The sequence below is a fragment of the Rattus rattus genome, chromosome 7 (assembly GCF_011064425.1).
Source record: "Rattus rattus isolate New Zealand chromosome 7, Rrattus_CSIRO_v1, whole genome shotgun sequence".
Taxonomy (NCBI): Eukaryota; Metazoa; Chordata; class Mammalia; order Rodentia; family Muridae; genus Rattus; species Rattus rattus.
The window spans coordinates 69,078,374-69,104,201 of NC_046160.1; the positions used below are offsets into that span (position 1 = coordinate 69,078,374).

The 25,828-nt window shown below is 38.0% G+C and overlaps 1 protein-coding gene across 11 annotated transcripts in view; it reads right to left on the reverse strand.

The window, feature by feature from the left end:
- Positions 1-25,828, reverse strand: part of Ralgapa1 (Ral GTPase activating protein catalytic subunit alpha 1) — a 356,627-nt gene that overhangs the window by 234,031 nt on the left and 96,768 nt on the right. For all 11 annotated transcript variants that reach the window (XR_004388482.1, XM_032907763.1, XM_032907764.1 and 8 more), the window contains 8 exons: positions 24,299-24,423; positions 20,086-20,302; positions 18,922-19,098; positions 9,815-9,967; positions 7,111-7,304; positions 6,585-6,683; positions 5,656-5,811; positions 3,670-3,798 (listed from right to left, as the gene is read on the reverse strand). Coding sequence is in view for 10 of the 11 variants with exons in the window: in XM_032907763.1 (XP_032763654.1) it covers positions 3,670-3,798; positions 5,656-5,811; positions 6,585-6,683; positions 7,111-7,304; positions 9,815-9,967; positions 18,922-19,098; positions 20,086-20,302; positions 24,299-24,423 (1,250 nt within the window). In the remaining variant the exon portion in view is untranslated. The remainder of the gene's footprint in view (positions 1-3,669; positions 3,799-5,655; positions 5,812-6,584; positions 6,684-7,110; positions 7,305-9,814; positions 9,968-18,921; positions 19,099-20,085; positions 20,303-24,298; positions 24,424-25,828) is intronic.

Below are 25,828 nucleotides of genomic sequence, written 5' to 3' on the forward strand. Positions count from 1 at the left end.
CAAAACCACATGATCATTTCATTAGATGCTGAGAAAGCATTTGACAAAATTCAACACCCCTTCATGATAAAAGTCCTGGAAAGAATAGGAATTCAAGGCCCATACCTAAACATAGTAAAAGCCATATACAGCAAACCAGTGGCTAACATTAAACTAAATGGAGAGAAACTTGAAGCAATCCCACTAAAATCAGGGACTAGACAAGGCTGCCCACTCTCTCCCTACTTATTCAATATAGTTCTTGAAGTTCTAGCCAGAGCAATCAGACAACAAAAGGAGATCCAAGGGATACAGATTGGGAAAGAAGAAGTCAAAATATCACTATTTGCAGATGATATGAAAGTATATTTAAGTGATCCCAAAAGTTCCACCAGAGAACTACTAAAGCTGATAAACAACTTCAGCAAAGTGGCTGGGTATAAAATTAACTCAAATAAATCAGTAGCCTTCCTCTACACAAAAGAGAAACAAGCCGAGAAAGAAATTAGGGAAACGACACCCTTCATAATAGATCCAAATAATATAAAATACATCGGAGTGACTTTAACCAAGCAAGTAAAAAGATCTGTACAATAAGAACTTCAAGACACTGAAGAAAAAAATTGAAGAAGACCTCAGAAGATGGAAAGATCTCCCATGCTCATGGATTGGCAGGATTAATATACTAAAATGGCCATTTTACCAAAAAGCGATCTACAGATTCAATGCAATCCCCATCAAAATACCAATCCAATTCTTCAAAGAGTTAGACAGAACAATTTGCAAATTCATCTGGAATAACAAAAAACCCAGGATAGCTAAAACTATCCTCAACAATAAAAAGGACTTCAGGGGAATCACTATCCCTGAACTCAAGCAGTATTACAGAGCAATAGTGATAAAAACTGCATTGTATTGGTACAGAGACAGACAGATAGACCAATGGAACAGAATTGAAGACCCAGAAATGAACCCACACACCTGTGGGCACTTGATTTTTGACAAAACCATCAAATGGAAAAAAGATAGCATTTTCAGCAAATGGTGGTGGGTCAACTGGAGGTCAACATGTAGAAGAATGCAGATCGATCCATGCTTATCACCCTGTACAAAGCTTACGTCCAAGTGGATCAAGGACCTCCACACCAAACCAGACACACTCAAACTAATAGAAGAAAAACTAGGGAAGCATCTGGAACACTTGGGCACTGGAAAAAATTTCCTGAACAAAACACCAATGGCTTATGTGTATGCTCTAAGATCAAGAATCGACAAATGGGATCTCATAAAACTGCAAAGCTTCTGTAAGGCAAAGGACACTGTGGGTAAGACAAAACGACAACCAACAGATTGGGAAAAGATCTTTACCAATCCTACAACAGATAGAGGCCTTATATCCAAAATATACAAAGAACTCAAGAAGTTAGACCGCAGGGAGACAAATAACCCTATTAAAAAATGGGGTTCAGAGCTAAACAAAGAATTCACAGCTGAGGAATGCCGAATGGCTGAGAAACACCTAAAGAAATGTTCAACATCTTTAGTCATAAGGGAAATGCAAATCAAAACAACCCTGAGATTTCACCTCACACCAGTGAGAATGGCTAAGATCAAAAACTCAGGTGACAGCAGATGCTGGCGAGGATTCGGAGAAAGAGGAACACTCCTCCATTGTTGGTGGGATTGCAGACTGGTACAACCATTCTGGAAATCAGTCTGGAGGTTCCTCAGAAAATTGGACATTGAACTACTTGAGGATCCAGCTATACCTCTTTTGGGCATATACCCAAAAGATGCCCCAACATATAAAAAAGACACATGCTCCACTATGTTCATCGCAGCCTTATTTATAATAGCCAGAAGCTGGAAAGAACCCAGATGCCCTTCTACAGAGGAATGGATACAGAAAATGTGGTACATCTACACAATGAAATATTACTCAGCTATCAAAAACATTTCATAAAGTCATTACTTTATGAAATTCATAGGCAAATGGTTGGAACTGGAAAATATCATCCTGACTGAGGTAACCCAATCACAGAAAAACACACATGGTATGCACTCATTGATAAGTGGCTATTAGCTCAAATGCTTGAATTACCCTAAATGCACAGAACACATGAAACTCAAGAGGGATGACCAAAAACGAATGCTTCACTCCTTCTTTAAAAGGGGAATAAGAATACCCTTGGCAGGGAATAGGGAGGCAAAGTTTAGAACAGAGGCAGAATGAACACCATTCAGAGCCTGCCCCACATGTGGCCCATACTTATACAGCCACCCAATTAGATAAGATGGATGAAGCAAAGAAATGCAGGCTGACAGGAACCGGATGCAGATCTCTTTTGAGAGACATAGCCAGAATACAGCAAATACAGAGGCGAATGCCATCATTAAACCACTGAACTGAGAGCGGAACCCCCATTGAAGGAATCTTAGAAAGGACTGAAAGAGCTCGAAGAGGCTTGAGACCCCATATGAACAACAATGCCAAGCAACCAGAGCTTCCAGGGACTAAGCCACTACCCAAAGACTGTACATGGACTGACCCTGGGTTCCAACTGCATAGGTAGCAATGAATAGCCTAGTAAGGGCACCAGTGGAAGGGGAAGCCCTTGGTCCTGCCGAGACTGAACCCCCAGTGAACATGATTGTTGGGGGGAGGGCGGTAATGGAGGGAGGTTGGGAAGGGGAACACATATATAGAAGGGGAGGGGGAGGGGTTAGGGGGATGTTGACCGGGAATCCGAGAAAGGGAATAACAATTGAAATGTAAATAAGAAATACCCAAGTTAATAAAGATGGAGGAAAAAAAATACTACTAACACATCTCTTGACCTCCTGACCTATATTTAATCATTTGATTGCCCTCTCATCAGTATTTTATACACACCTTATGCAATGCCACAAACAGTCCTTTTCCCCTTCACTGTTGGTCTTTTGCAATATAGAAATAAAATAGTCTTTTTGAAGGTGTACATGTTTTAAAATGGTACACGAGTACTTTTCTCTTCCATATACCCAAACCTCCTCCTAATAGGACTTTCAGAAAGTGATCTTTCTAAATACACATTGGTCATGTTCCCAACTTGTGTCCTTAAATGACTCCTTAGTCTTCCTTCTTTTAGCACTGCGTCCATAGCTACTACCGTCCTAGCTGGCTCACCTCTGTGACTTATGGACTGCATCTACCCTGGTTTCTGTGGCATTATAGACTTTTCCCTGCTTTTTAACATGTAAAGTTTACTCCAAGGGCATATTTCTGGGTTATGCTATAAATGTTGGTTCTTTATCCCATTAAAATATTTAATTGTCGAAAAAGAATTCTTGGTTTCATGCACACACAGAGTAAGGACAGGTTATGGTCCACTGTTTCTTACTTAAGCAATAACTTGCAAACCTTTCATTATTTCCTTGCCAGTTTCCTTACATTTCCCAATTTTGAAATCTTTTTTGCCATTTTTTTTACAACATTGAGCTAGCTCATCAATTGATTTTATTGTTTCTTAACACATCAGAATGCTTTTCTTTTTACTGTGGGGACTCCGTCAATTCCAATTACGTAGTAGACTTTCTGAACATGAGTTTGTTATTTTTTAGAACAATAGTTCTCTCCTCTTTTTGCTGCTTTGTGAGCCAAGTCTGAACAAATAGTTTATTACTTAATAAGAACTAGAAATAAAGACTTACATTAAGAAAAGCTGAAGAAGCCACTCTCCCAGCCGCTATAATAAAATCCATAATAAGCATTGTGGCCCCAGGCAAACCAAGTGAAAAAAACTGAGGTGAGCAGTGCTTGATGATCGTATTGACGATGTCCTGAAAGGAAGTCAAGGGGTTAGAAAAATGACCACATTTGTAACTGTGGGTACCAGCTAACCAATAGCATTAACATGGGTCAAGTGTACTATAAAAATATACTAGCTACCTGGAAAGACTAATTTTAATTCTTCCATTCAATCCATGCTCAGTATATTTTGTTAGACACATATTTGATTAAGTGATGTAAACAACAGGACTTTGTTTTCCCTATTAGAAAGTGCGGTTCTTCGCTTCACAGCAAATGTAGCCCTGCACTTTGTAACCCTGACTTACAGAGCAGCTCCTCCTGCTTCCTACTTGCTTCCATGTGATAACTCACACTCTGAATCTATACTGAGCTTACATAATCTACTATGTGGCAAATGGAGAGATCTTATTTTTAAAAATTAACTATAAGTCTTTGAATAATAACTAGCATCAGAAACCTAAAGCTAGTGTTTTTAAATGAATATTCCTTTATGACATTACGGTTTGGAATTTACTAGGAAAGACGCAGTGTATTTGGTTGTATTAGTCAATATGACTGTTTAAAAAACTTTTTTCCTATCTGGTATTAATTATATGTAATAATAGGTATAATTATGATATTTTACAATGTGCACATAATACACTTTGATCATATTTACCTTTGTAATACTCCCTTATCATTGCCTACTCCACTCCCACTGTTTTCCTCCTCTTCCAACCAGTCTTCTACCACTGAATGTGACTGACCTTAGATAAAAACTCTATTTTTGTAGTAGTAAGGAAGAAATTGTATTTGAGATATGCTTAGGTTAGAACATTATAATTATCTCTAAATTAATAAAGTTTTCTCATTGCTCAGAAAGAAATATTAGTATCAACTTTAAATACTAGTGCTTTTCAACTAACTCATAAGTGACACTTAACCAAATTATAATGAGGTTGAAATCTTTCACTTTTTAGTTTTCTAACTAAGATAAAATACCCTGAAATATGTGTCCTAGAATCCTATTTGTGATTACTTAGTGATTATAAAAATGATACAGCTGCCAAGTTAATGGAATTATGATTATAGCAATATAATTTAGTACTAAGAAAATATGAGATAAACTTTCAAGCAGAATAAACCTTATCATTGCTGCATGAAAAGGTGAGCAAATTCATATGCCTCAAGTGTCAATTAAGAGTCATTATAAAATAGACACATTGGAATATTAAGAAAAAACAACCTAAGCAAGGATGGCTTAATCTCTTTAAAAAGTAAAGTGGTTAGCATAATGTGGAAGCTGACAGACAGTCTACGCCTTTTATTGGGGAACTGAGTCCATTGATGTTAAGAGATAGTAAAGACAAACGATCATTGCTTCCTGTTACTCTTTTGTTAGAGGTAGAATTATGTTTGTGTGGCTTTCTTCTTTTGGGTTTGTTGTGAAAAGATTAATTTCTTGCTTTTGCTTGGGTGTAGTTTCCCTCCTTGTGTTGAAGTTTTCAATCTATTATCCTTTGTAGGGTTGGATTTGTGGAAAGATATTGTGTAAAATTTGGTTTTATCACGGAATATCTTGGTTTCTCCATCTATGGTAATTGAGAGTTTTCCTGGATATAGAAGCCTTGGCTGGCATTTGTGTTCTCTTAGGGTCTGTATGACATCTGTCCAGGATCTTCTGGCTTTTAAGAGTCTCTGTTGAGAAATCTGGTGTAATCCTGATTGGTCTGCCTTTCTATGTTACTTGACCTTTTTCCTTTACCACTTTTAATATTCACCTCAATCAAGACAATTTTTCAGATAAGCTCAAAGGCCAATCTGCTAGGTGATTCTAATTTTTGTAAAGTTGAAAACTGACAGTTTACAAATGATAAAACAACGTTTTAGAAGGCACATATATTTACCTGGTCAATATGAAGCAATCCACAATGCATTATATTGTAGAAATGCGTTAAAAAATCTCTATTTGGGGATACATCTTGTCTTCTCTTCATTGTATTACAAATAAGTTTATATGCATGTAATTTACCTTGTTTATACTTATCAGTCAACATGGTTGCCTAAAATTAAGAAATAAATTTTAATACTAAAGCCAAATAATGTTTGTAAATATTTACAATTGAAATTGAATATAATAAGCAATATCTGTTTTCATAAATTTCCATGTTGGTCCAATTTCATTAATGTCCTAGAAGTCAGGACTAGGGAAACTACTCTTATATGAAAAGATTCCGTGTACAAATGAATAATCGCACACATACATATGAATAATTACACACGTACAAATGAATAATCACACACGTACATATGAATAATCACACATGCTTCACTTTAAAAAATAGGTCAAAAAAAAATAGGTCAAACGTCAAATAATAGTGAAGAAGAAATCTCTAAAGTATAGTTCTCACTTTATTTTTTATTTAAAGTAATTATATATAATATGAATGTTATATATGAGTATATAATATGAATGTATATATGAATGAAGTCAAACTATTCTAGAGCTGTGGGTATAGTTCAGAGTTATAACACTTGTTCAGCACAGTCAAGGCCATGGGTTAAATCCTTCATGAGGGAAAATGAATAAAACTAAGTACATATATTTAAAAACATTTAAGACATACTTTTTGCATTTATTTTTGCTTAATTAAATAAATAATATAATTCTGCTATGCCTAACTCTCCTCTCTACTAGCCATTTCTTAAAGATACTAGTTAAAAACTAGGTGTTCTTGAAGACCAAATAATCGTTAAATTATTGTTAAATTTCTATCAATGTTCAAAACTAACTTATTAGAGGAAAATATACTAATGTTTTATATATCAAGCTTACCTTAAAAAGCCAAGGTGTAAGAATTCTTAGTGGAGGAATCAAAACAGGTGGAGAAGGTGAAGTCAGGTTATCAGCTGAAATGCCAAGATTATCTCTGATCTATAATTTTCAAATAAAAGGTAACAAAAATATATTAAACTATTTCCTCTTCTAGCTGTCTTACCTTAAACAGAAGTTGAGTCCTGTCTCTACCATAATGACATATTTCATCATGGTGATTATGGCCAAATACTGAACACTCTTTTAATGCAAAGCATGATCACTTTGTAACAATGCTCTTAAAGGCCTTTTCTTCTCTTTTGGGTGGTGGGTTAGGGTGCAGGGGAGGTGCTTATTGTTGTTTGTTGAGACAGGATAGACGAGGCTGGCCTAGAACTGCTATGTAACCCAACATGGCTTCTACCTCATGATCCCCTAGCCTCAGTATTCCAAGTGCTGGAATTATAGTTGTTAAGCCACCACATCTGGCCTACTACCTACTAATATTTTATTTTTCCTCATCTAGAGCTTTTATTTTCTTTCTTACCTTGGCTAGATTCTGCCAAAGTTCACAGAGGTAATCAAAAACTTGAGCATGTATTTCAGGATCCATAATAGCATTGACATCTCCCAAAATGCCAAGCATTCTTCGCCACATAACAGTAGCAACATCAGCATGCCACCCAGTGAGCGTACCTCCTGCCATCACACTACAACATTCAGAAGGAAATTCACTGATTTCTATGGAAAAACGAAACACAATAGTGTCAGTACCTAAAAGAGCAAATGTAAATGAATTATCTTTAATGTCTACAAAAGTAGATATAAGAAGTGTAAATATAGGTATTTTTTGATAATATCCAATATCTTATCAATTCAGAATTTCCTATGTTGGTAATGGTTTCTTATTGATAGGGTTTTTATTAAGATTTACTGAAGAAAAATATTATGCAACTAACCACTTATTGTGCAGCTGTCAAAAATAGAAGCTTAAGAATTATATAACTGCACAGTAAAGGAACAAGCCCTTTACTGTCAGGGGCATGCATGCTCCTCCCTGAGAAGAAGAATTAAAATAGATTTTGGAGTGGACTGGGACAAGAAGAGATCAGGTGGTGGTGGTAGAGGTGGTGGAGGTGGTGGTGGAATGGGGGTGGGTGGAAGGAGAGACAGCTGGAATTAGGGGCTATGGGGAAGTGTGCAGACCTAGTGCAGTGGAAACTTAGAGGGTAAATCTAATGAAGACTCCTGGAAATGAAGGATATGCATTTAGAACTGACCAGCTTTTGTAGCTGGGCAAGGCTTTCTTCCAGTGTTGGGACTGGGTTGCATTCAGTTGAGTTGCTGGCCAAGGGAGTCCTGTGGAGATCCCTAAATGACCTAGGCTGATACTAGGACAGGAGGCCACTCTGAAAGCTGAAGGCAGGGCCATGATGAGGATAACATTCACATAGCTCACTGAACTAGAGAGGTTGGACTGGGGCCTCCATGGAGCTTTGATCTCTATGTTCTCATCGAGTTGGCACAAAAAGGTACTCGGCAGGCTACATAAAGAGAAACCACCACACCAACTTAGCCTCAAAACCCTCAACCTACAATCTGTCCTGCCTGCAAAATGTACTGGGAGCATTGGTGGCACACAAATTATGAGAATGGCCAACCAATGTTTGGTTTAACTTGAGGGCCACTCCATGAAAGACCCGTGCCCTATACTGTCTGGATGGCCAGGAACAGGAGACTGGATAGCCTAGAGACCTAGAGTAGAACCAAACACAACTGAAAAAAGGAATCAATTCCTAATGATTTTCTGCTATTTCTAATCCTCCAGCAGCAGAAGGGATCAGGTGCAAAGACCCATAGCCAGACCTTATATGGAAAGTCTAAATTGGAGGTCTCCACTGAGTTCCCTTAGAGATGGGGAGCAAAGATTGTAGGGGTCAGAGGAGACAGAGGACACTAGAATAACATGGCCCACTGAGTCAACTGAACAGGGATCATATGGGCTCACAGAACTGAAGCACCAAGCATGGGGCCTGAACTGATTTACACTAGGTTCTCTGTGTGTATTATTATGGCTGTATTTTGGTGTTCTCATGGGAATCCTAACAGTGGAGGCAGGTGTTTCTCTGACTCTTTTGCCTGCTCCTGGGACTCTTTCCCTCCTATTGGGTTGCCTTGTCCAGCCTTGATAAGGGCTTTTGCCTCGTATTATTGTATCTTGTTTTGTCCTGTTTGGTTGTCTCTTGGAGGCCTGCTCTTTTTCTGAAGGGGGAGTAGATCTGGGGGAAAGGGGAGGAGGGGAACAGCTGAAGTGGGGGTGGAGGGAGTGAAAACTGTAGTTCAGATGTATTTTATGACAGAACAATCTAGCTTCATCAACCAAAAAGCAACAACTATAAAGAGAATACCAACAAAATATGTAGAAACAAAATAATTTCAGATACATAGAGGATGGGGGAAAGGAGTAAGCCCTTTAAAGTAGCCCAGGGGTTAAACAACTTTCATTTCTTCTTTTGGTAAGAGGAAATGTGATATGAATAATAAAAATGGGCCTTTAATATGACAATAAATATATTGTCAACTATGTCCTTGACAAATTTTAGAAAATGTGCCAAGTATTTATTTGACACATTTTATACCACGCAGGATTTCGGTTATATGTATTGAAAAAAAAAATCGGTAAAATTGCTAATGTGACAAATTGTTTTACTGAAAGCTTGACTGAGAACAGTGATGATGCTACTTCCTCCTGTGAGTGATCAAAATTCTCAAGAACACTGTTAATGTGTATGGAGAGCACACATAAAATTCTAGCATTTAGAAAACTGAGGCAGGAGAAGGGGGTCAAACACCCTGCCTTTTACTCTCAGTACTTGTGAGTCAGAGGCAGCAGATCTCGGTACAGAGAGTTCCAGGCCAGGCCAGCCAGGGCTACATAGTGAGCCCCTGCTACAAAAAAAGAAAGAGAGGGAGAGAAGAAGCAAAGAAGGGAAAAGGGAGAGGGAAAGGAAGAGAATAAATACCATATCAATAAATTAAAAAAAAGAACGAAATAGTACAATCGCTAATTAACAGCTATAAAAATTATGATAAATTATTTAAAAAGCAGAGATATTTTAACAGTAGCCTTTTTAAGGGCAAGTGAAATAAAAGAAAGCAGAAAAGTCAAAGCCTTAAGATAAGAATACATCGTAACAGCTAAAGTTCCTCTGATACTAGTACTCTCAAAACCCAGAACTATCAAACATTGCCTAGGTCATCTGGCGTCTGAAGAACAGAGTGGTGGAGCTTCTCATCAAGCTGTAGATCCTTCTGTTCCATGTGATCTATATTCAGTGTAGAAGGGGAAGGTGTCTGTGACCTGGACCCCAGAGCTGAATGAACAGGGGAAGCACTTTCTGAACCTGTAATGATAATTTCATATAATCACTATGAAGAATGTATTCAGTATCCTACCTAAGACATAATATTTCAAATACTAATAAGACATAGTTTTAAAACATCAAAAGATAAAGCAGGTTATATACTGTCCGAAGGTGTCAACAAAACACAATATTGTCTAGCATTGGACTAACACAGGGCCAGGAACCATCACTGACACTGACAACTGATATTCTTGGCCTAGCTAGAGAAACTCTCATACTCACTGCTATTCTTTTTCTCTCACTTGAAATTGGGAAAAGTCACTAGCGAACAGAATGTTCTTCATCTCTCATTCCTATCAATGCATTCTCATAAAACAACAAAAACTCATAAAAATGCAATCTGATTACCTCCTCAGTTAAAAATTCTTTGAAGGCAACAATATGCCTATAGTCTCAGTGCTGAGAGGTGTCAAGAAGAGCAGGAATTCAAGGTTGTTATCCTTAGCTACATAACCAGTTTGAGGCTGAGCTTGTCTTAATGAAACCTTGTCTTTAAAATATATACACAAATAGGGCCAGCAAGATGGCTCAGCCAGTTAAACCCACTTGCTTACCAAGGCTGACCACCTGAGATCCCTAGAACCTATATGGTAGGAAGGAGGAAATGACCTCCTTTGACCTCCAAATCATCCTTTGACCTTGAAATGCACCATGCTCACATATGCACACACACATTTACAGAATAAACAAATAAATGTGAAAAAATACCCACCAAGAAAAACTGCCAAAAAGAAAAACCTTGCAAACTGCTAGGTACGGTGGCACATGCCTGTAATCCTGCACTTGGACAGCTAAGGCAGGATGAGCATGAATCCAAGGTTACCCTGGCCTACAGCCTCAGACTGTCCTACAAACAAACACCATCCAAGTCTTCTCATTTATCTTATCAAATTTTCCAATTTCTTAGTGTTCAGGTGTCCGTGTTATTCCATTACAGCTCTACAATCTGCATATAATTTTTGTATTCTATCCAAATATATTTATTATAGGCATTTTCATTGTTTTTTCTCTGCTTTGCACACAATCCTGATTAATTTTTGTCTAAGTTGGTGGTTCTTAACTTATGGGTCATGACCCTTTTGGTGGCTGAACTAACTTTTCACAAGGGTCACATCTTGTATACTGCATATCAGATATTTACTTTATGACTAATAGAAACAGTAGAAAAGTTAGTTATAAAACAGCAACAAAATAATTTTATGGTTGAAGGCCATCACAACATGAGGGACTTTATTAAAGGTTGCAGCTTTAGGAACCACTGGCATGGATACTGTTTTCTACTGAAGCCTACTTCTGACCTTACCAACTCTAAGTCCCCATTATATGGCTTGGTTGACTTTCATATCTTTATACCTCTATCATACTCCAACATGCCTGTTCAGTCTGAAATATCTCTCTGTAGAGTACAACTATTCTTCTTTTTTTTTTCTTTTTCTGGGCTATGATTATTTTTTTTTAATTAACTTGAGAATTTCTTATATACATTTGGTGTTATTCCCTTTCGGTTTCGGGCAAACATCCCCTCCCCCTCCCCTTCCTTATGGGTGTTCCTCCCCCCTCCCCCATTGCCACCCTCCCCCGACAGTCTAGTTCACTGGGGGTTCAGTCTTAGCAGAACCCAGGGCTTCCCCTTCCACTGGTGCTCTTACTAGGATGTTCATTGCTACCTATGAGGTCAGAGTCCAGGGTCAGTCCATGTATAGTCTTTAGGTAGTGGCTTAGTCCCTGGAAGCTCTGGTTGCTTGGCATTGTTGTACATATGGGGTCTCAAGCCCCTTCAAGCTCTTCCAGTTCTTTCTCTGATTCCTTCAGGGGGGTCCTATTCTCAGTTCAGTGGTTTGCTGCTTGGCATTCGCCTCTGTATTTGCTGTATTCTGGCTGTGTCTCTCAGGATCGATCTACATCCGGCTCCTGTCCGTCTGCACTTCTTTGTTTCATCCATCTTGTCTAATTGGATGGCTGTATATGTATGGGCCACATGTGGGGCAGGCTCTGAATGGGTGTTCCTTCTGTGTCTGTTTTAATCTTTGCCTCTCTATTCCCTGCCAAGGGTATTCTTGTTCCCCCTTTAAAGAAGGAGTGAAGCATTCACATTTTGATCATCCATCTTGAGTTTCATTTGTTCTAGGCATCTAGGGTAATTCAAGCATTTGGGCTAATAGCCACTTATCAATGAGTGCATACCATGTATGTCTTTCTGTGATTAGGTTACCTCACTCAGGATGATATTTTCCAGTTCCAACCATTTGCCTCAATTTCCTAAAGTCATTGTTTTTGATAGCTGAGTAATATTCCATTGTGTAGATGTACCACATTTTCTGTATCCATTCCTCTGTTGAAGGGCATCTGGGTTCTTTCCAGCTTCTGGCTATTATAAATAAGGCTGCGATGAACATAGTGGAGCACACGTGTCTTTTTATATGTTGGGGCATCTTTTGGGTATATGCCCAAGAGGGTATAGCTGGATCCTCAGGCAGTTCAATGTCCAATTTTCTGAGGAACCTCAGACTGATTTCCAGAATGGTTGTACCAGTCTGCAATCCCACCAACAATGGAGGTGTTCCTCTTTCTCCGCATCCTCTGCCAGCATTTGCTGTCACCTGAGTTTTTTTGATCTTAGCCATTCTCACTGGTGTGAGGTGAAATCTCAGGGTTGTTTTTGATTTGCATTTCCCTTATGACTAAAGATGTTGAACATTTCTTTAGGTGTTTCTCAGCCATTCGGCATTCCTCAGCTGTGAATTCTTTGTTTAGCTCTGAACCCCATTTTTTTTTAGGGTTATTTGTCTCCCTGCTGGTCTAACTTTTGAGTTCTTTGTATATTTTTGGATATAAGGCCTCTATCTGTTGTAGGATTGGTAAAGATCTTTTCCCAATCTGTTGGTTTGTCGTTTTGTCCTAACCACAGTGTCCTTTGCCTTACAGAAGCTTTGCAGTTTTATGAGATCCCATTTGTCGATTCTTGATCTTAGAGCATAAGCCATTGGTGTTTTTTGTTCAGGAAATTTTTCCAGTGCCCATGTGTTCCAGATGCTTCCTAGTTTTTCTTCTATTAGTTTGAGTGTGTCTGGTTTGATGTGGGGTCCTTGATCCACTTGGACTTAAGCTTTGTACAGGGTGATAAGCATGGATCGATCTGCATTCTTCTACATGTTGACCTCCAGTTGAACCAGCACCATTTGCTGAAAATGCTATCTTTTTCCATTGGATGGTTTGGCTCCTTTGTCAAAAATCAAGTGCCCATAGGTGTGTGGGTTCATTTCTGGGTCTTCAATTCTGTTCCATTGGTCTATCTCTGTCTGTCTCTGTACCAATACCATGCAGTTTTATCACTATTGCTCTGTAATACTGCTTGAGTTCAGGGATAGTGATTCCCCTGAAGTCCTTTTATTGTTGAGGATAGTTTTAGCTATCCTGGGTTTTTGTTATTCCAGATGAATTTTGCAAATTGTTCTGTCTAACTCTTTGAAGAATTGGATTGGTATTTTTGATGGGGATTGCATTGAATCTGTAGATATTTTTTGGTAAAATGGCCATTTTTACTATATTAATCCTGCCAATCCATGAGCATGGGAGATCTTTCCATCTTCTGAGGTCTTCTTCAATTTCTTTCTTCAGTGTCTTGAAGTTCTTATTGTACAGATCTTTTACTTGCTTGGTTAAAGTCACACGGTACTTTATATTATTTGGATCTATTATGAAGGGTGTCATTTCCTAATTTCTTTCTCGAAACATTTTCTCTTTTGTGTAGGGAAGGCTACTGATTTATTTGAGTTAATTTTATACCCAGCCACTTTGCTGAAGTTGTTTATCAGCTTTAGTAGTTCTCTGGTGGAACTTTTGGGATCATTAAATATACTATCATATCATCTGCAAATAGTGATATTTTGACTTCTTCTTTTCGATCTGTATCCCTTGACCTCCTTTTGTTGTCTGATTGCTCTGGCTAGAACTTCAAGAACTATATTGAATAAGTAGGGAGAGAGTGGGCAGCCTTGTCTAGTCCCTGATTTTAGTGGGATTGCTTCAAGTTTCTCTCCATTTAGTTTAATGTTAGCCACTGGTTTGCTGTATATGGCTTTTACTATGTTTAGGTATGGGCCTTGAATTCCTATTCTTTCCAGGACTTTTATCATGAAGGGGTGTTGAATTTTGTCAAATGCTTTCTCAGCATCTAATGAAATGATCATGTGGTTTTGTTCTTTCAGTTTGTTTATATAATGGATCACGTTGATGGTTTTCCGTATATTAAACCATCCCTGCATGCCTGGGATGAAACCTACTTGATCATGGTGGATGATTGTTTTGATGTGCTCTTGGATTCGGTTTGCCAAATTTTATTGAGTATTTTTTGCATCAATATTCATAAAGGAAATTGGTCTGAAGTTCTCTTTCTTTGTTGGGTCTTTGTGTGGTTTAGGTATAAAATAATTGTGGCTTCATAGAAGGAATTGGTGTGCTCCATCTGTTTCAATTTTGTGGAATAGTTTGGATAATATTGGTATGAGGTCTTCTATGAAGGTCTGATAAATTCTGCACTAAACCCGTCTGGACCTGGGCTCTTTTTAGTTGGGAGACCTTTAATGACTGCTTCTATTTCCTTAGGAGTTATGGGGTTGTTTAACTGGTTTATCTGTTCCTGATTTAACTTTGGTACCTGGTATCTGTCTAGGAAATTGTCCATTTCCTGCAGATTTTCAAGTTTTGTTGAATATAGGCTTTTATAGTAAGATCTGATGATTTTTTGAATTTCCTCTGAATCTGTAGTTATGTCTCCCTTTTCATTTCTGATTTTGTTAATTTGGACACACTCTCTGTGTCCTCTCGTTAGTCTGGCTAAGGGTTTATCTATCTTGTTGATTTTCTCAAAGAACCAACTTTTGGTTCTGTTGATTCTTTCTATGGTCCTTTTGTTTCTACTTGGTTGATTTCAGCTCTGAGTTTGATTATTTCCTGCCTTCTACCCTCCTGGGTGTATTTGCTTCTTTTTGTTCTAGAGCTTTTGGGTGTGCTGTCAAGCTGCTGACATATGCTCTTTCCTGTTTCTTTCTGCAGGCACTCAGCGCTATGAGTTTTCCTCTTAGCACAGCTTTCATTGTGTCCCATAAGTTTGGGTATGTTGTACCTTCATTTTCATTAAATTCTAAAAAGTTTTTAATTTCTTTCTTTATTTCTTCCTTGACCAGGTTATCATTGAGTAGAGCATTGTTCAATTTCCACGTATATGTGGGCATTCTTCCCTTATTGTTATTGAAGACCAGCTTTTAGGCGTGGTGGTCTGATAGCAGGCATGGGATTATTTCTATCTTTCTGTACCTGTTGAGGCCCGTTTTTGACCAATTATATGGTCAATTTTGGAGAAAAGTACCATGAGGAGCTGAAAGAAGGTATATCCTTTTGCTTTAGGATAGAATGTTCTATAAATATCCGTTAAGTCCATTTGGCTCATGACTTCTCTTAGTCTGTCTACGTCTCTGTTTAATTTCTGTTTCCATGATCTGTCCATTGATGAGAGTGGGGTGTTGAAATCTCCTACTATTATTGTGTGAGGTGCAATGTGTGTTTTGAGCTTTAGTAAGGTTTCTTTTACATATGTAGGTGCCCTTGTATTTGGGGCATAGATATTTAGGATTGAGAGTTCATCTTGGTGGATTTTTCCTTTGATGAATATAAAGTGTCCATCCTTATCTTTTTGATGACTTTTAGTTGAAAATTGATTTTATTTGATATTAGAATGGCTACTCAGCTTGCTTCTTCTGACCATTTGCTTGGAAAGTTGTTTCCAGCCTTTCCTCTGAGGTAGTGTCTGTCTTTGTCTCTGAGGTGTGTTTCCTGTAGGCAGCAGAATGCAGGGTCCTCGTTGCATATCAGTTTGTTAATCTATGTCTTTTTATTGGGGAGTTGAGGCCATTGATGTTGAGAGATATTAAGGAATAGTGATTATTGCTTCCTGTTATATTCATATTTGGATGTGAGGTTATGTTTGTGTGCTTTTCTTCTCTTTGTTTTGTTGCCAAGACGATTAGTTTCTTGTTTCTTCGAGGGTATAGCTTGCCTCCTTATGTTGGGCTTTACCATTTATTATCCTTTGTAGTGCTGGATTTGTAGAAAGATATTGTGTAAATTTGGTTTTGTCATGGAATATCTTGGTTTCTCCATCTATGTTAATTGAGTTTGCAGGATACAGTAACCTGGTCTGGCATTTGTGTTCTCTTAGGGTCTGTATGACATCAGTCCAGGATCTTCTAGCCTTCATAGTTTCTGGCGAAAAACAACTATTCTTCTTACAAACAGTCTTGTCACTCCTTATACACTGCTGCACTGCTAGTGCCTACCGCCTTGTGTGACGCACGCCATGTGTGACGCACACCGTGTGGTCTTGCTGGTCTGAGCAATGTGCAGCATACATGACCACACAGAGTGGTCAATGTTAGCTACAGAACAGTATCCACTGGTGCTAAACACAAGTTACATATAACAATATTTCATTTTCTCATGTTTAACTTCTTCCTAGCTCATAAATATGAATGTTCTATACCCAATAATTATAAAACCGACCCCCCCTTTACTTTTTTCTAAAAAGTAAAGCACAAAACAAATTCAAGTTATACATTTGTATTTATCTTCCAAAAGTGGGATTTCACATATCACTTGAGTAATTTCTAAAGTAGCATGATAAAAGCCTAAAAGACACATAAAGAACTATGGTATTTGCATCATAACACAAATCAATAATATGATAATTATATATCAGAATGGTATAAGACTAGGTAGAGTTACATTATTAATTAGGTGGCACATTCCTTTTATTTGAGATACAAGAACAATTCCTATGCTAAGAGAGCTGCGCAAGCCTGAGCACTCTGAAGCTTAGTAAGTTCTGTCACACAAAAGCACAAGGGAAATGATCTTCTGAACACTTATCAGAAACTCACACATATGCCAAGAGACATCAATATTTTCATCACATGTTTTGAAATATAAATCTACTTCTTTTATCTCCATGTATTATCTTATTTCATAAAACACATTGAACATTTTAGATTTACTGAGTGTGTGTCTGTGTGTGTGTGGACACGCACATGTGCGGGCATCCAGTGACCACAGGATGTATATGGTGGTTAGAGGACAACTTGTAGGAGGACTTGGTTCTCTTCCTCCACCATGCAAATTTCTAGGATCCAACTGAGGCCGTCAGGCTTGGCAGCAAGCATTTTCCCCAATAAGCCATCTTGCTATTAATTTCCTTTTAAAATCTCAGATTTTAAAATTGCTTTATATAGAGATGCATGACCAGAACTATTACCTTTAATTGTATTAACATGATTCAATGATGGCTGACTTAAAGTTTTTCCCTGTTAAAAAGAGCCTTTTCATGCAAAACCCCCAACATTTTTATATTCATAGCCATATATCAAACATGCATAAAGCTTATATCTACCATATGTAGCAAACTTGTATCTTTAATATTTATCACTAGGTTTTTGAGGTATCTGAAAACTTCTGTATTAAACAGAAGTAAATACTCAGGCCAACTAACATCTCTCTGATAAAACAGCTATCAGTGTGATAATGCATGCAGATTTGATAATTAGAACACATGTTCAACAGTTTTTGTTTATTGAGCATATGGAGTTATACTCATTGATGAATTTTATATTTGGGAACAAAAACAGCTGTTTTTAACTCCTCCTGTACTGCTGATAATGTTGGTGATTGATTTTTAGATTTTTTTTTTTTTTGGTTTGGAACTATTATTCATTCATTCATCCCTTCCTTCATTCAACACACTTGTTTACTTTTTTGTGTATTATATGTGTGTGCAGGCACACTCATCACCGTGGGAGCACGGAAAGGCCAGATTGCTGATATTAGGGTGTCTTTTTCTACTGCTGCCCAGCTTTTAACTTGAGATAGTAACTTTCACTCGATTTGGAGCTTCCTGTTTTGGATAGACTGGCTGACTAGTGAAGTGGACCGCCTGTCTTAGTACCCTGTAGTGGGGTTGGAGGAATTCACTGCTATGCCTGGCTTTTACACAAGTTCTGTTATCCAAACCCAGATCCATCCGCATGCCTGCTCAGCTGATAACCTAACAATGGATTACCTCCCTAAGTCTTGGAACTTTATTTTTTATGAATACAGAGACATAAGAAAAAAACATGGTAACATTTTCTTTCACATTGGGACAACATTTGAAAAACATTCCTAATGTTTTGAATGAACTAGAATTAAAATCAAGTTTGAATGGGGGAAATGTCTTCCTTTTAAATGATGGCTACTACCTCATGACTGTCGACTAGAATTGCTAACCACTGAGTGACCTGCATACGAGTGAGCTGGAACCAGGCAGGCTAAGTTTACAACGCACAGTACAACCTCCAAGCTCATTTTAATTTCTACACTTTGCCTGCAATACACAACTCTGCATTTAATATGATTCAAATCTCAGGAGTCTACTTGCTATATTAAAGTTGGGTTTGGTCACATTTAAGAAAAATTAAAAAAAAATAAAAAGTATCTGAAAAGGATAATTTTCTGTTTAACTACAAAATTCTAGTATATTAACAAACATGTCTTCTTGGCACAGTGCTTTATATTTCCTGTAATAACACAAACAGCAACCTTAACTATGAATAACAATGAAAAATATAGTGAGGTAATTTTATTCTTCTTTTAGATTATCTATTTAATGACTGCTCCTAGTGTGGGGCATGTGCACAGGGTGCACCAATGATTACCTATATGTACTTCATAGGGTCAAGAATCGAATTTGTTTTGTTTTGTCCACTGTTCAAATAAAAACAAAAACAACAACACAAACAAACAAAACCACAGAAACAGCAGCAGATCATACAAGCTGTAGAAGCTTAACCAGAGTCTCTGAAAGTCTGGAAGACGAGCTTAAGAAACATGCCCTTGAGTTACTTTACCAGTGACAGTTGCAACTTCAGCAGAGAAGGCTTGCTGATTAAGGCTGCTTGTCTCTGAGTCTAAATGAAGCGTCGTTAGGCTAGCCACTTCCTGCTCCTCAGTGCTTTGATGATGGCCAGAGCCTGAATCCACATCAGCAGAAGATGGGATCCCAATGTCAGTCCCGAAGCCAAAGTCTGCAGGAAGAAGAAATGCTAGTTCTACAGCAACACTACTCACACATTCACATCCCTCCTAGTCTATTCTGTGCATTATATTCTTGCAAGTGTAAGAAGCAGTAAAACTTTGCAGATCTCAACTACAAAGATTTCTAAGACTGTCAACAGCTCATTATTAACAATAATTATTTTAAAATGGCATATGATATTCCAACACCATTCTTATGTAGTTTCTGATAGATGGTAATACACTTACTTTTTTTAAAGTATTTTATAAATCTCTCTGTCTCTACACACACACACACACACACACACACACACACACACACACACACACACACACGCACGCACACACTTTCTTCTTCTCCTCCTCCTCTTCTTCTACCTTCCCCCTCTTCTTCCTCCTCCTTCTCTTTTAAATTCCTATGTGTCTGAGCTTTGGGTTAGTATACCACTAACCCATAAAGGAGGGAAACATAAAATGCTCCAATGTACCTCCTCCTTACTCTTCACAAACTTAATTTCCAAATTTTTGTTTCTAGTTTATTCTCTGAAAACTAAGTGCAGAGAGAGTTTCAGCAGCATAATGATGTAGTGACATATGGTGCAAAGTAATAGTTGCTGATAATTGAACATGGAGGGAGAGTCAGGGAAGGGTCTGGGTAAACAAGTCCATTAAATAACAGCATCTCATAGTCATGCAAGCTCTTTAATATTAAGACCACTGTAAATCATTTTTATTTTCACATTTTTGGTCTTAAAAATGCAATTTATCTTCTGCTGGACAGTAGTTTTGGTTTCTTTAAATGTGCTTTGTTTGGCAAAATAAAATGGTCTCAACCTGAGATGATTCCCTAAAACTTTCTTCAGCATTTTACTAAAAAGTGAAATCAAAATATACAGTAACAACTACCGAACAATGGAGAACCAAGTGAAAGCTATGCAATCCACGAGAAAGAAAGCAATCAACAGGAAGCATATACTCAAAAGGTAAGAGATACTTGCTGTCAAATTTTCGGCCCTCACACTGGAAGGCACTGAAGGAATCCGAGTGACTATCTGAGCTCATGAGATCACTGCTCCCTGCACTGGCAGGAGACGTCCATTCCGAGGGCACACCAGGGTCATCAACAGGGCGCATCTGATTCTGCTTGTTTAGAATATCAGGAAGGTCTTTCGGAATTTCAAGGCTGCCTGGACTACTTCCCCTTCTTGTCATAGTCTAAAACAAGAAATATTTTTACAGTTAAAATACTTTTAAATTAAGCACCTGAAAGTGCTAGTTTTCAAAATAATCCTCAGAATAAATGCTGATATTTAGGACCTCAGTTGGAAAGGAAAAGCATGTTCATTGAAGATTCAGCAAATTGAATATAAAATTGACTCAAAACAAATCAGTAGCCTTCCTCTACTCAAAAGCGATAAGGCTGAAAAGAAATAGGGACATGACACCCTTCATATAGTCCCAAATAATATAAAATACTTCAGTGTGACTAATTAAGGAAGTGAAAGATCTGTAGGACGAGAACTTAAAGTCTCTGAAGAAAAACTGAAGACCTCAGAAGATGGAAAGATCTCCCATGCTTATGGACTGGTAGGATTAATATAGTAAAAATGGCCATCTTGCCAAAAGCAATCAACAGATTCAATGCAATCCCCATCAAATTCCTACTCAATTCTTTATAGAGATAGAAAGAGCAATTTGTAAATTCATTTGGAATAACAAAAAACCCAAGATAGCGAAAACTATACTCAACAATAAAAGAACTTCTGGGGGAATCACCATCCCTGACTTGAAGCAGTATTACAGAGCAATAGTCATAAAAACTGTATGGTATTGGTACAGAGACAGACAGATAGATCAGTGGAACAGAATTGAAGACACAGAAATGAACCCACACACCTATGGTCACTTGATTTTTGACAAGGGAGCCAAAACCATCCAATGGAAAAAAGATAGCATTTTCAATAAATGGTGCTGGTTCAACTGGAAGTCAGCATGTAGAAGAATGCAGATCGATCCATTCTTATCACCATGTACAAAGCTTAAGCCCAAGTGGGTCAAGGACCTCCACATCAAGCCAGATACACTCAAATTAATAGAAGAAAAAGTGGGGAAGAGTCTCGAACACATGGGCACTGGGGAAAATTTCCTGAACAAGACACCAATGACTTATGCTCTAAGATCATAATTGACAAATGGGATCTCATAACACTGCAAAGATTTTGTAAAGCAAAAGACACTGTCATTAGGACAAAACGGCAACCAACAGATTGGGAAAAGATCTTTACCAATCCTACATCTGATAGAGGGCTAATATCCAATATATACAAAGAACTCAAGAAGTTAGACCGCAGGGAGACAAATAACCCTATTAAAAACGGGGTACAGAGCTAAACAAAGAATTCTCAGCTGAGGAATATCAAATGGCTGAGAAGCAACTAAAGAAATGTTCAACATCTTTATTCATCACAGAAATGCAAATCAAAACAACCCTGAGATTCCACCTCACACCAGTGAGAATGGCTAAGATCAAAAACTCAGGTGACAACAGATGCTGGCAAGGATGTGGAAAAAGAGGAACACTCCTCCATTGTTGATGGGACTACAAGCTGGTACAACCACTCTGGAAATCATTTTGGAGGTTCCTCAGAGAATTGGATATAGTACTACCTGAGGACCCAGCTATACCACTCCTGGGCATATACCCAAAAGATGCTTCAACAAATAACAAGGACACATGTTCCACTATGTTCATAGCAGCCTTATTTTTAATAGCCAGAATCCGGAAAGAACCCAGATGCCCTTCAACGCAGGAATGGATACAGAAAATGTGGTACATCTACACAATGGAATACTACTCAGCTATCAAAATCTGACTTTGTGAAATTCATAGACAAATGGATGGAACTAGAAAATATCATCCTGAGTGAGATAACTCAATCACAAAAAAACCACACATGGTATGCACTCACCGATAAGCGGATATTAGCCCACAAGCTTGGAAAAACCATGACACAATTCACAAACCACATGAAGCTCAGGAAGAAGGACAACCAAAGTGTGGATGCTTCAGTCCTTCTTAGAGGGGGAACAAAAATATTCATAGGAGGAAATAAGGAGATAAAGTTTGGAGCAGAGACTGAAGGAAAGGCCACTCAGAGACTGCCCAACCTGGGGATCCAGCCCATATATATATATACAGCTATCAAACCCAGATAATATTGCTGATGGCAAGAAGTGCATGCTGACAGGAGCCTGATATAGCTATCTCCTGAGAGGCACAGCCAGAGCATGACAAATACAGAGGCGGATGCTCGCAGCCAACCATTGAACTGAGTACAGGGTCCTCTTTAGAGGAGATAGAGAAAGGTTTAAAGGAGCTGAAGGGGTTTGCAACCCCAAAAGAACAACAATACCAACCAACCAGAGTGCCCAGAGACTAAACCACCAGCCAAAGAGTACACATGGACAGACCCATGGCTCCAGCTGCATATGTAGCAGAGGATGGCCTTGTTGGACACCAATGGAAGGAGAAGCCCTTGGTCCTGTCAAGGCTGGACTATCCAGTGTAGGAGAATGTTACCTCCTCCTCCCAGTGTGGAGGCAGGAAAGGTGTGTGGACAAGTGGGGAAACACCCTCACAGAAGCGGGGGAAGGGGGGATGGGATAGAGGGTTTATAGAAGGGAAATTAGAAAGGGGATAACATTTTAAATGTAAATAAAAAATCCAATAAAAAAATTTCTCCATGTACTTCATAAGGTAGTAATGAAAATTCATTTGATAAGTACTTTATAAATGGAAACATGATATACCCACATGCGGGGTTATTTTTATCACAGAAGAGAGAACTAATTCCTGAGCACAGACTGGTTTCGACTGCTAATCATTCTGTTTATCACATACCACTGCTTGGCTTGACTCATATTTAAATAGATATGGATTAGAGTCTGATATGCAATAAAATGGAAGAACAACAAAAAAAGAAAATAAACATTAGGGAAACAGAAAAAATAAAAAGATTCTAAGCAGCGCGTAATGACATGGCTCTGGTACCTAAGCTAGTGTAGTGTATTTAAAGCAATGACCCAAATCTCAAGAGAGATAGTGCTGGGTCTAAAGCTCTTAATCAGAAGGAAAATAAAGTTTACAGTAGAACAAAGAATCAAACAGAAGAGACATTAAGTAAAACGATAGCAAAGATGTCCCCAATGATTCTGAAATCATTGTTACTCAAAGAAAAGGAAGGAAAAGGGAGATAGTGGCAGACAAGTCAGAGCGTCCAGAAGGCAGCTCTGCACTGGAGTCAGGCGAGATACACCAGCTTCTCTTTCACCTGGTGCTTACTAGTTGATGCAAATGGCACATTTTAACGCTGACTCCAGAGTTATCTGAATTGTTTAAGCTATCAAATTATGGGAGTTGGGCCTTCCATTGTTCTTTCCTATTGACAGTCAGCAATTGGTACCAACCTAGGAAAGAGAGTAAGGGAACTGGACTAGGAAGGTGGCGGCTTACAACTTCTAATAGATATTACAGTATCTCCTTAGGTAAAGCTACAAGTCTCAATGTTTTATATTTTTTAATAAAATATATGATTTAAAATGTAAACACACACACGTGCACACACACATGCGCACACACACACACACACACACACACACACACACACACACACACACACACACACACACACACTGGGGATTTGACCTAAGGACTTGTAGACAGACAAGCGCTCTATCACTGAGATACAGTCAGCTTGCTTTTTACTTTTTATAGGACTGGGCCAAACACTAAGTTGTACAGGTTGGCTTGAAATTAAATTGTACCCCAGGCAAGGGCCTAAACTAGCTCTCCTTCTGCCTTAGCTTCCTGAGCAGCTAGGTAGAAGTTCGTACCACTAAGTCCAGCTTTAAAAAGTTTCAAGGACTAGCAAGGTAGTTAGGGGAGAATGTGCATAATTACTGTCAAGGCTGATGGTCAGGGTAAAAGCAGAGAATGAATGCCCTTCATCTGACCTTTACATGTACACTATGGCACACATGTACCTATATATACACACATACAATAAATAACGTTAAAATGTTTTAAGTAATTCACAAATCAGAGTTAAGTTTCAGGAGAAAATCAAGTTTTGAATAAAATCTCCACATATACATTATACTCATCCTTTAGTTTTCTACTTTTCTCTCAAAATCCAGTAAGTTGGAGCTCACCGAGGCATTGCCACTTCGAAGTCGCTCTGCGATAAACTCATCCATCAGGTCAGGAACATTAGCGCTGCTGCCGCCAGTCTCACTATTAAGAGGAGGCAGTTTGGGGCTCGTGTCCTCTTTATTTACTACAAGCGAATAAAGAACTACATATAGTGGGCAATAACTTAACTGTATTTTCTACATCTGAAACAAAAGTAATCCAAAATAAAGTACCTCTGCCATATCAATTATTTGCCAAACATGCACTAATGAATAATTTCCCTCCTTCAGATTTAATTTTTAAGAATTAGTATATTGTATTTACTTTATTTAACTAAGCAGATGTTAGTCAATCTTCAGTATGACCTTAAACAGCAAGAAAGCTATAGGTAAGCACTAGTTAAAGTCAGGTTAATATTGCCTATAAAGAAACTGGTATATTTTTCTTCCTACTCTATGCTGCTATAGAGTCTTAAGAATTCACAATTTCCCTCTTTCCCCAGAGAATAACTGCAAGGAATTTATCCTTTCAACTCATGCAAATCTCAGTGAGACACAAACATACTTAAGTATGGATATAAATAAAAATCTCACGATTTTTTTTTAGGGTTAGTCTATAATTTAGCCTCAATGCCTACGGAAAAAAAGGTTCAATTTTCACAAGATTTAAGAACAAATAAAACCAAAATAGTCGTTTGACTTGCTTAACATTCCCACTGAAATATAATTTTATAGAAACAAGATTACTTTCACTCATAAACTATCTCATGGAACATTTATGTCACTATCATACTGCTGAAAAGTTTGTTTCTCTGTAGAATGAAAACTAGCACTATTCCCATTTCTACTGGATCGCCAAGAATTTCAGAGGTTAAATACCATTATCTCTATATTACTGGCCAGGCTTTGCTAAGCTGTAGTATACTGCCCTCAAGTGGCATTAATGGCTCAATGCAAGATGCATTATACAGCGTTGTTAATCATGCTAACAAAACCATGTTAAAACGAATGAAATCAAAACCTACCTTACTGCTGAAAGTTATGTTTCTGTATGAGAAAAGTTGTCTTAATTTTGGGACAAGATAAAATGGTTACTACAATCTTGCTTCCTTTCGCTAGTCTGTACATTCAGGTTTCATATTGAAATAAGTAAGTTAATCATGAAACCTTAATGCCCATTTAAAATCTCATAATAAAATTTTAAATCTTTCAAAGAGGCAACATATACTCTATACATAAGAATGAAAAACTAAAAGCTTACAGCATTTTTTTTCAGAAATGCCTTAAATGGAAAGAGGCTAAATCATCTTTGAGATTAAAGGAAGAATTTCCTCTTCAACAGTAGTTAAGTATGTTGTTGCTGGTTGTAGAGTCTGATTTCTGTTACGTTTGATGTCAAAGTAACTGCCTACCAAGGAAACCAACTAAGTTAGCAGTAAGAATACGCAAATTCAATTAGATAAAGATGATGCCCTTTTGGATATAAAGTAGTGGGCAAGACAAACTACAGCCAACTCCTCAGGGAACTTCAAGTTTCATGGTACACTCAGG